Here is an 11,542-nt window from a genome sequence, read left to right on the forward strand (position 1 = left end):
AGATAAAATTGAACAGTAAATTTGAAAACATTAAAACATACAATTAAGAAAAGAAAACCCAATTATAATACAAATAAAACAAAGTACAAAATACAAAGAGAGAAAGAAAGTTAGACTAAAATAGACCATAATATATAATTGCAGCATAAAATAATGCAGCATAAAACATTGCCAATGAAAGGAAACAAATTGAAATAAAATAAAATAAAACACTATATAGAGTAAACAATATCTGTGCAAATAAACCTGCAATATATACATGTGCAATATATATTAGCTTTCAAAAAAAACAGTCAGCAAAGTCTGTAGAATATGCAGAATATATGTGGCAAAAAAAAAGTCGACCTGAGAACTGAGACTGCAGGAAAAAACTCCCACCACTAGATGGCAGCAAACCAACAACAAGACCTTAGTGAAGAGGAATACTTCCTGCTGTACATCCGGTCTTACCCTGCACATGTGGTAAACAAGCATGTGAAGAACTTGAAGTGCAAGCATGGACTTCTCAACTAAGTGGACTAATTTGCCGAAAGGTCCTAGTTTAAAGAATCTGACAGAGGGAGGATTTGGGGTCCTGAAGAAGGACCAACATGCTGCTGTTCAGGACTTAACTAAAGCTCACATCGAGTCTTTTGATCAGGCTGTCACTGATGGACTGAGCCGGGTCGTGCAGGTCAGTGGAGCTTTATTTGACCATTTAATTAATACAAGACTCAATGGAAGAAATACCGAAGTGTTGTATTAAATGCGCACTTAAAAAAGTTGTGATCATAGACAGGCGGATTAAACTTTCCCTAACCTGACAGAAATTACACCCCCATTTATTATAGCTATTACCATCATCATAACAGTCACACATTCTGTCTTTGTGTTGCGGATGGATGGATTAATAGTTAATGTGAATTATTCCCCATTTCTTTTTATTGACCCCCCTGGAAGCCCTTCAAAGAGCCTTGTGGGTCCCCAGACTTCACTTTGAAACCCACTATCATAAGCTGTTACTGACAATTGAGGTGATCATGTTATAGCCTGCTGGATGAAAAATAACTTTTCCTTTAGTTTTCCAGGCTTTATTAAGAGTTGAATATATGAACATAATATTGATGTAGGCTATGTTTAGTTGTATGTGAATTTTAATGTGCTGGTACTCATGTGATGTATCTTGTTTTTCTCAGGCAATCCCACCTTTGGAATTCACGTTCCAAAATGAAAGGATTAGTCTGTCTTATGTCGACGCCGCGATCTACAGCCCCATGGCGGCTAAAGGGAGCATCTGTAAGGAGATGAGGGTGTTTCCAGCAGAGTGTCGGGGGAGAAGATGCTCCTACAAGGGCAAGATAGTGGTAAGTGTGCAAAGAAGGGAGCGCTGCATCTAGAAATACTCTTGACAAGACAATAACACTCTGTTTAAAGCTTTAATCTGTTATGGTTTTGCGTTACGACAGGCAGACATCAGCTGGTCGGTCAATGGCGTCCCCAAAGGCATCATTAAACAGTCCCTGGGTCAAGTGCCGATTATGGTGAAGACAAAGCTGTGTAACCTGCATGGCATGTCCCCCAAAGAGCTTGTGGAACACCATGAAGAAGCAGAGGTGAGCTATGTGAAAGTGATAAAACTGAGGAGATATTCAATGCACGCATCCTTTACAACTCAATTACAAACCGCCGCTTTAACATTTACAGGAAATGGGAGGTTATTTTGTCGTGAACGGCATCGAGAAGGTCATCCGTATGCTGATTATGCCGAGGAGGAACTATCCAATCGCCATGTCAAGGCCGAAGTGGAAGAGCAGGGGGCAGGGATACACACAGTATGGTAAGCTTTAAAAACACACACACACACACACACACACACACAGTAATATTTATTTTTAATCATGAGCTTTTAGATTAAAGCTCCATCTCCTCTTCACAGGTATTTCAATGCGCTGCGTGAAGGATGAGCACACAGCCGTCAACATGAATCTGCATTATCTGGAAAATGGGACCGTGATGCTCAACTTCATCTACCAGAAAGAGCTCTTCTTCCTCCCACTAGGCTTCGCACTTAAGGTACTAATCAGAGTTTATAGGAGTAAGAAATATTTGATGGTATCCAGGTGTCTAGCTATGCTTTTTCCACTGAGTCAGACCTTTTTAAATGCACTTTAGAAATCACCAAACCTGCACCAATCATTAGTTAATAGTTCTGAAGGTAATATGAGGCTTTCTGCTGTGGATTTTTAACATCTCATTTTCTTTGTGGTTTCCCTCCAGGCTCTGGTGGACTTCACAGACTACCAGATCTACCAGGAGCTCATCAAAGGACGTGAAGACAATTCCTTCTACAAGAGCTGCGTCTCCGAGATGTTGCGCATCGTCACCGAGGAGAACTGCATCACCCGCAGCAACGTCCTCAATTACCTCGGAGAGCGTTTCCGGGTTAAGATGAGCCTTCCTGACTGGTACACAAACGAGCAGTGTGCCAACTTCCTGCTAGAGTAAGTTTTTAAAGACAGATGCATGACAGTTATTCTTTACTTGCAGCCTGAAAACACAATTTAGCTGGTTGTTATTACGTGCAGTAAAGTAAAGTGAGTTTTTTGTTCTGTTTTGTTCAGTGAGTGCCTCTGCATCCACCTGAGATCCAGCATAGAGAAGTTCTACCTGTTGTGTCTGATGACCAGGAAGCTTTTCACGTATGCCAAGCAGGAGTGCATGGAGGAGAACCCTGACAGCATTATGTGTCAGGAGGTGCTCACTCCTGGTCAGCTCTACCTCATGTTTCTGAAGGTAAAGTTATTAAAATGAGTCGTGTGAACAAGCATCGAGCGATGTGTGTATCGGCCTTAAAACTGAGTATGGGCATTGAGATTTTAAAGCCAGAAATATGAACATTCCATTAAAGGAACTGATCACAATTACTGCAGCATGCTTTTATCTTGAAGTCAAATAAATCGTACCTTCCTGTTCAAAAATGTGACGGTGGCTTTGTGAAACATGTTGACAGGAAAGATTGGCCGCCTGGTTGGTGTCTGTGAAGTTGGCCTTTGACAAGAAAGGCAGCAAACTGAGCGTATTGACTGCTGAGAACCTGATGAAGATGTTCAACTTGGGCACTGATGTGACCAAGCCCTTTGAATACATGCTGGCCACCGGGAACCTCATCTCCAAGACGGGTACGGGCCAGACCAGATGAGCATGAGTAGAAGTTACGGTGTACATTTTGGTTAATCCATTAATAACGTCTTCCCTCCCCGTCGCTCGCAGGTCTCGGCATGCTGCAGAACACGGGCCTGTGCGTGGTGGCCGACAAGCTCAACTTCATCCGCTACCTGTCGCATTTCCGCTGCGTGCACAGAGGAGCAGCCTTCGCCAAGATGAGGACTACTTCGGTTCGTAAGCTGCTGCCTGAGTCCTGGGGCTTCCTGTGTCCCGTCCACACTCCAGACGGAGAGCCTTGTGGACTCATGAACCACATGACTGCCAGCTGTGAGATTGTGGCGCAGACCTTGTCCACCGTATCACTACCTGCTCTACTCTGTTCCCTCGGTGAGCACTCGGTCCAGTCAGGATCCTGCCCTTAAATCTTCTCTAACGTACAGTTTCAAGCAAGTCTCAGCGGGTTAAACAGCATCATATGTGTGTTTTTTGTCCGTGGTGGTTCAGGTGTTACTCCAGTGGATGGAACTCCTGGCCAAGCCTTTTCAGACTGCTACCCCGTGGTCCTGGACGGGGCTGTCGTAGGCTGGGTGGAGACTGAATTAGCCTCCACTGTGGTTGACTCTCTGCGCAGGTTTAAGGTAGGATGGGAAAACGTCACCTTGCTGCATCAGGCACTTTATTTAGGCAGAAAACTGATGTTTAAATCATCTCCAGGTGCTGAGAGACAAGAAGATCCCTCCATGGACTGAGATTGTTCTGGTACCCAAAACGGGCAAAGCTAGCTTGTACCCCGGCCTGTTCCTCTTCACGACGCCCTGTCGGATGGTGCGGCCCGTACGAAATTTAGCTCACGGACAGCAGGAGTTGATTGGCACTTTTGAACAGGTATGTGTAAACTAAGAACAGTAACTCTGAAGGCTGATTTGTTGTTGTTTTGCATACTAGACACTGAAACCTTGATCTAATCATCTTTTTATGTGTTGCTGCAGCTTTACATCAATGTGGGCATCTTGGAGAATGAGATCGAGCCGGGTGTGACGACACACCAGGAGCTCTTCCCTCACAGTATGCTGAGCGTGGTGGCCAACTTCATTCCCTACTCAGACCACAATCAGAGTCCTAGGAACATGTACCAGTGTCAGATGGGTAAGTGGGAAAAACGCATTAAATGCCTCATATACCTCTTTTCCACTGAGCTGGAGCCAGTGCTGGTTCGGGGCTAGCGCTCAGTTGATGCTAATCCAAGCACCTCTTACAAACCTGTTGCTTTTCCACCAGCAAGGAGAGGAGCCACGCAATTACGTCACTATATAACGTAGCCAGCGTGTGCCTTTGAAGCACTTCCATGATTCACCAGTGAGAGGCAGCAACATGGTGCAAGGCATCTAGCCTGCTGGAAACGAAGAAGAAAAAGAAGAAGAAGAAGAAGACGACAGCTCTGGCAAAAAAATGATAAAAATAGTACTTTTAATCAACAAATCTTTAACCCTCTGTAAATGCCACACGAGTTAGCTAATGAACGTTAACCCCGCTAGTCTGCTAATAAAAAGAAAAAGAAAAAGAAAAGAAAAGCAAAGAACTGGTGCTTAGTCAGGCTCTGGCTCCGAACCAGCACCAGCTCCAGCTCGGTGGAAAAGGTGTAATAGACCTACACAAGAGTTCAGATCTTCTTGTAGTCATCGAATAGTCTCTTAGATGATAACTTGTGCTCTTTGCAGGTAAGCAGACCATGGGTTTCCCCCTGCACTCGTTCATGGATCGCTCAGATAACAAGCTGTACCGGCTCCAGACCCCACAGAGCCCACTGGTCAGGCCCTACATGTACGACCACTACAACCTGGACAACTACCCCAGCGGCACCAACGCCATCGTGGCTGTCATATCCTACACAGGCTACGATATGGAAGACGCAATGGTAAAGTAAAAAGGCAGTAGCTACTCTCATTTTTGTGTCTCTTTAAACAGATATCCTGACACATTTTCATCTCTTTTAGATTGTGAACAAGTCATCGTGGGAGAGGGGCTTCGCTCATGGATCTATCTACAAGACGGAGCTGGTGGACCTGGCGGATAAAGTGAGGGGAGATGACAGTGTGGTGTTCGGGGCCAAGCCGGACGATCCCAAGGTGTTGGACAAACTGGATGAGGATGGGCTGCCTCGCCTTGGATCCACACTTAAATACGGAGATCCCTTCTACAGCTACATCAACCTCAACACCGGCCAGACCTTCGTCACCTTCTACAAGTATGTATTCTATGTTATTTTATCATGCTATAAGTTTGATCTTCTTACTGATTTTATTTGTTTCTGTTTCTTTTGTCTAGCTTTTATTAAATTTGATCTTTTATTTCTTTTTACTTTGTTTTGGTTTTAATCTTTTTTGCCCATATTATTATTTCATTTACTTTATTTAATTTTTTAAAAAACATTTTCATCACTCTCATTTTCTCTTGCATGCAGTAGTCAAATTCTTTTTCTCCTTAGTAATTTGTTCTTTGTTCTTATAATAAACTTTTTCTTACTCTATTTTTTTTAACTTTATTTCATTTTAGATTTTCATTTTAAATCCTAAATTTTATTTATTTATTTATTTACATTTGTATCATTCTTGTTTTCTCTTGCATGCATTAGTCTTTTTTTTGTTTCTTCATTTTTGTGTGTTGTCCTTGTTCTACACTTGTTCTGTCTTATCAGCTGTGAAGCACTTTGAGCTACATTAACATGTCTGAAAAGTGACATAAATAAAGTTTGATTGATTGATATTATAATGTTTGTTTTCCCCATCTTCCCTCAGGAGCCAAGAGGCGTGCGTCGTTGACAACATAAAGATCTGCAGTAACGACACTGGCTCAGGACGGTTCAAACGTGTCTGCATCACTGTACGAATTCCCCGTAACCCGACCATCGGTGACAAGTTCGCCAGCCGTCATGGCCAGAAAGGCATCCTGAGCCGCCTGTGGCCTGCAGAGGACATGCCCTTCACAGAGAGCGGCATGAGCCCAGACATCCTGTTCAACCCCCACGGCTTCCCCTCCCGTATGACCATCGGGATGCTGATCGAGAGCATGGCGGGAAAGTCGGGCGCCCTGCACGGCCTGAGCCACGACGCCACGCCCTTCACCTTCTCCGAGGAGGACGCGGCGCTCGAATACTTTGGTAAAATGCTCCGGGCCGGCGGCTACAACTACTACGGCACAGAGCGGCTCTACAGCGGGCTGAGCGGCCTGGAGCTAGAGGCGGACATCTTCATAGGCGTCGTCTACTACCAGAGGCTACGTCACATGGTCTCCGACAAGTTCCAGGTGAGGACGACGGGAGCGAGGGACAAGGTGACCAACCAGCCGGTGGGAGGGAGGAACATCCAGGGAGGAATCCGTTTCGGGGAGATGGAGAGAGACGCCCTGCTGGCCCACGGCTCTTCCTTCCTGCTTCACGACCGTCTCTTCAACTGCTCGGACCGCTCCGTGACTCAGGTGTGCGTCGACTGCGGCAGCCTGATCTCTCCTCTTTTAGAGAAGCCGCCGCCTTACTGGTCGGCCATGCGCCACCGCAAGACTGTCTGCACCCTGTGCGGCAAAAGTGACTCCATCGACTCCGTGTCTGTCCCTTACGTGTTCCGTTATTTTGTAGCCGAGCTCGCAGCCATGAACATCAAAGTCAAATTAGACGTTAAGTGAATTTTGCAGGACGACGAGGAAAGAAACATGCCTTAAAAGTGACTGAATAAGGTGGAAAGTGTTTTATCAAAGGGTTGTTCATGTGTGTTTTCTTCAAATGGGTCTTCATATCATATATTCATATATATGAAGCTGCTAGAATTAACCTTGATACAGAAAGACAATTATACTGTTAAGTTTATCTCCTTTGTGAGCTTTGTGACAAGCGTTTTTTAAAATATGGGAAGACTTTAATGGCCAAGTAGCTGAATATTATGGTATATATGTTGACATTTGTTCATTTGTGTAAAAATAACCCAAAGAGCTTCTTGTACAGTCATTCTGAGTGTTGAATAAAAAATAATGCTGTATACTCCTGTACAAATAGACATCATGCTTTAAAATGAATACACAGAGTAACATGTGTCAAATGTCAGAATTAAAAGTAGTTAAGCAGGAAAATAGCTCATGTGACTGATTTATCCTTTTATTTTTGACTCTTAAGAATTTCTGAGTGAAATTTCAATAAAACAATCAGAAATTGGAGGGAAAATGTCTCATTAGTGGAAAAGAAGACCACAAACCAAATGATTGTGAACCGCTGATTTAATCTTTCATCATCTATTGCATTTCATGAGCATGTCATATGTTTGATTAAATCCTGAAGAATGACTATAGCTGTCAGATAAATGTAGTGTAGGACAAAAGAACAATATTTATAGAGGTAGAAGAATATAAAATCAGAGAATGGCACAAAGTGTAAGTCACAAAATAGAACTTAAGTATGATACTTGATTAAATGTCCTTTCTGTCCCAACAGACTGTGTGAATACATAGTGCTCACACCATGTGTTCCCATGTAGTTAAAAAATTATGAGAAAACCTGACAAGACATTAAAAACAATTAAAAAGTAGGTGGAAAGAAGTTTAAGTTAGAACAATAATCAAGACATTCATCTTTAAACATATCTGTAATTATATATTCCCACAAGATCCAACATGAGGTGACAGTCCTCCCCATTCACCAGTTGTCCTTATTTCAGCTGTTCCAGAACATGTGGCAGCTCCAGCACAGTGGGGATAGTGTAGTCTGGTTTCACTGAACCATCTGGCAGAGAGCCTCCTGCACTGCTGATCCAAACTGTGGCCCGTACCTGAGCGTTGAACCCTCCCTGAATATCCGTGTCCAGAGAGTCTCCGACCATAACGCAGTCCTTGGCCTCCACCCCCAACATGTTGAAACACAATTTGAAGATGGAGACGAACGGTTTCTGCTCCGCGTGCTCTCCCCCCACCACGATGGCATCGAAGAACTCCTCGCAGCCCACCGCCTCCACTTTCTCCCTCTGGGTCTCAGTTATTCCATTGGTCAGCAGCAGCAGCTTGTATCGACCCCGGAGTTCTCTCAGGAGGCTGCATATTTCTGGGGACAGATTGAGAACCTCCAGGCGAGTGTTTTTCCACATGTAGTAGCACTGAGCTGCCAGAGAAGGTGAGGAACGGCTGCCCACAGTTTCCTTGAGGCTCTCCTCCCAGTGACCCACACGCACCTCATCGATGGATCTGCCTGCAGCCGGGTCAAAGCTCTCATGCTGGAGCTTCTGCTTGAACTTGTTGCAAATGGTGAGGATGGTGTCGTCATCAAGAGCCAGCGTGGTCTTCAAGAGTTCACTGGTCTGTAAGATTCACAGCATAAAATGAAAACAACAAATCTGACTTCCAACGTGATTCAGATTTTTTACCTCTGTCTCTTACCAGGGTAACCCCAAATTGTGTATATATATATATATAGTCAAGCCCGAAATTATTCATACCCCTTTTGGACATGCCACTTTTTGTTCAAATATAAATAAAAGCTGACTGAAATATTTTTTTTACCACAATGATGCCTTTTGTACATCGTCTTTTTATCTTCTTGGAGACGCCTGTGTCACTTCCGGTCAAAAAACAACTTGCTGGTTGAATAAAAGTAACTTTAAGTCAAAATTTGCCAGGGGTATGAATAATTTCGGGCTTGACTGTATATTCATTGTGTTTTTATAAGATTATCGGCCAATGTATAGATGTAAGAATTTTTTTATTCCCTAATATCAGTATCAGCCCCCAAAATATGCTATTGGTTGGGCCCTATCTGTGTACAAGCTTTGTCTGTGATGAACATTCATAAAACAAAACTGTGTTCCAGACTGAGACATCATATTGTTGAAACTGCATAATTTTTCTTAAGGCACCTCAGGCTGTTCATCTGTGCTGTGAATAGATGGTTCATTATGGTGAAGTTATAATATATATTATTATATATTATTTACAGGTTATTATGCAATGGTTTTAATGTTCTGGCCCACATGAGATCAATTTGGGCCGTTTGAGAGTTTGACAGTCCTGAATTAAACCTATGCTTAAGTATAAGTATGGTAATAAAATCAACAAAATAAACTGAGTATCAAAAGCACTATGCAGAATGACTCATTTCAGGATGTTATATTAATAAAGTATATATTACTGGATTGTTGCTGGTGCATTAGCTCGCAAGCAGCTTTTTAATTTTGCAGTTATTCAATGTGAAGCCAATTTAAACTGTATATTAATATACTACTGAGAACTGTCATCTTCTGCACCTCATAATATATACATATACAGAGTTGTAAAGTAGCATCTAATGGAAACGCCCTGCACACCTACACAAGTGTTATTACTCATCACTACTGATTGCACTTCTGTTCTGGTTGAAGTTATAAAGTCAGGTCACTGAACTGCATGTACTTTTATGAAAGGTGTGAACCTGACAGGTGCAAAAAAACCTCACAAGAGCAAAAGTGAAAGAGAAAAGCCAAGAAATACATAAAAAAGCAAAGTTGAAAACAATAAAAATGATGGCTAAAGTCTATTTAACTTCAGTTTCAGGGTCCTGCTACTGAGCCAAAAGCTGGTCAAATATATGCTGTAGATTTATTTCACTCACATCAGCCAAAAACAATGGCAATCTATTGAGTGGCTTCACTAGCCATTTGGCTGCGGGACAAAAAAGTTAATTTTGCACCCTATTTGGCTGCAGTGGTATTTTAATCCCTTACTGAAATAAAAGCAGCGACAATTAGTAAAAAGCAGTAATAAAGCTCCATCACAAGTACAGAAGTTATCAGCAAAAATGTACCAAAAATCTGAAGTACAGGTATTCTTATGCAGCCTCTTTAGCTAAGTATTATATGATATTATAATTTTAATGCATGCATAAATATGTAAGACGCATTTTAATGCTGTAGCTGGTTAAATGCTGAGATAATTTTAATTATTTTATATACTTTTTTAGCTCTTACTCATATATTTTGTCAGGTTAAATCAAATTTTCTACATAAGCTGAAGAGCCGGATGTATAATTTCCCTCCCACTGTCTTTAAACGCACCTCAGCCAATCAGCACATCCATTCATACATTCCACGTTTTAACATCTAACACGGACATGAACGCATCCTGAGTTACACACACTATATGATATTATTAGTCAGTGTGACGCTGACAACATACCACTATTAAATTGAGCTTTTACATCAGACTGACGTTACAAATGGCTATGGAGGTTAACTTCAAACACTACAGTTATACATTTATACAGTCTAGTTTTTAACCTCACCTTCTGTATCGCATGTCCGCCTGCTCGACTTGTTTCAATGAGCGTGTTGTCCAAGTCGAACAATATCGCCTTTACAGTGTTACCGTCCATTAGTCTACACGAGCCTGTCACTTCACAAACATACAGCTTGTTTAATTGCGGATGTACTGCAGGATGTACAAATTGCATGACGGGAGTTGTAGTTTTGATAAAATGTTCAGTGTTTTTAAGTTTCATCCTCTAGAGGGCGCCAGTGAATCAAAATACAATTTACTCGCTTGTATGTAAAAAAAAAAAAAAAAAGCAGTTCATTTGAAAGATACATGATGAGGACCATTACAAGAAGAGACATTCATACATTTTGTTAACAATACTACAGATGTATTAATGTTATTGATTTAAAATGTCATAAGCTATATTAAATACTTACAAAAGGTACGTACTGTATAGTTAATAGAGCACATTTTAGTTCTTGTGGTTGTTTATATTTAAATTAATAAGAAAAGTGTGATAAAATAATACAATATGAAATAATGAGCACTACAAGAGTACGTGGCACACTTAACTCACCATGTGATGATGATGATGATGTGGGATATGTGAAGGGATCGTTTTTATATGGGGAATGACCAAAATTGAGCAGTTTACCACACTTGTCTCCTTTATTACACTGAGTCTCAGACGCTATGCATCATTTTCCAGTATGGACACATTTTCCAATCATCGGTGACTGAGCTGTGGCAGGGACCAGCTTATATTACCAACCAATATTATTTTTAGAAAGGATGACGAGAATCAAAAATAAAGGAGAAATCATCAGTGCCATCACTTGTCTTGCCTGATGTGACCATGCGTATTGCCAATTTAAACACATATTCCGTGACATACACTCTTTCCAAATCAAAACATACTTCAATTCTTATGCAACCCGTCCTTAAACTCGCTCTCCTGTCTGGCAACGTGCCAGAGGTTCACACGCAACAGTGTGCAGGCCTGTTGCACTACCAAAGCCAATCAGAAATCACAACAAGCCTTTCTCACATTACCTGAGAGCGCATGTTTCTTTAACAGAAACCTGACCTGATTATTTCAATTACTCTGGACAAAAAAATGCCAAAGATAAACTATAAA

General features: G+C 41.8%; 2 protein-coding genes across 2 annotated transcripts; one reads left to right on the forward strand and one right to left on the reverse strand.

Moving 5' to 3' along the window:
* The first annotated feature begins 483 nt into the window (after positions 1–483).
* On the forward strand, positions 484–6,914 carry polr1b (RNA polymerase I subunit B). The gene is made up of 15 exons (XM_053332761.1): positions 484–673; positions 1,176–1,343; positions 1,446–1,592; positions 1,684–1,816; positions 1,916–2,052; positions 2,257–2,480; positions 2,601–2,772; positions 2,990–3,158; positions 3,250–3,531; positions 3,649–3,782; positions 3,859–4,029; positions 4,134–4,290; positions 4,863–5,059; positions 5,139–5,389; positions 5,940–6,914. Exons 1-15 carry the CDS (start codon positions 497–499, stop codon positions 6,820–6,822), a joined length of 3,402 nt encoding a protein of 1,133 aa, XP_053188736.1. The 5' UTR covers positions 484–496; the 3' UTR covers positions 6,823–6,914.
* A 910-nt stretch (positions 6,915–7,824) lies between these two features.
* nanp (N-acetylneuraminic acid phosphatase) lies at positions 7,825–10,529 on the reverse strand. The gene is made up of 2 exons (XM_053333101.1): positions 10,433–10,529; positions 7,825–8,477 (listed from the first exon to the last, which is right to left on the reverse strand). Exons 1-2 carry the CDS (start codon positions 10,520–10,522, stop codon positions 7,836–7,838), a joined length of 732 nt encoding a protein of 243 aa, XP_053189076.1. The 5' UTR covers positions 10,523–10,529; the 3' UTR covers positions 7,825–7,835.
* Between the last annotated feature and the right edge of the window lie 1,013 nt (positions 10,530–11,542).

This window comes from Scomber japonicus, chromosome 14 (genome assembly GCF_027409825.1).
Source record: "Scomber japonicus isolate fScoJap1 chromosome 14, fScoJap1.pri, whole genome shotgun sequence".
Classification (NCBI taxonomy): domain Eukaryota; kingdom Metazoa; phylum Chordata; class Actinopteri; order Scombriformes; family Scombridae; genus Scomber; species Scomber japonicus.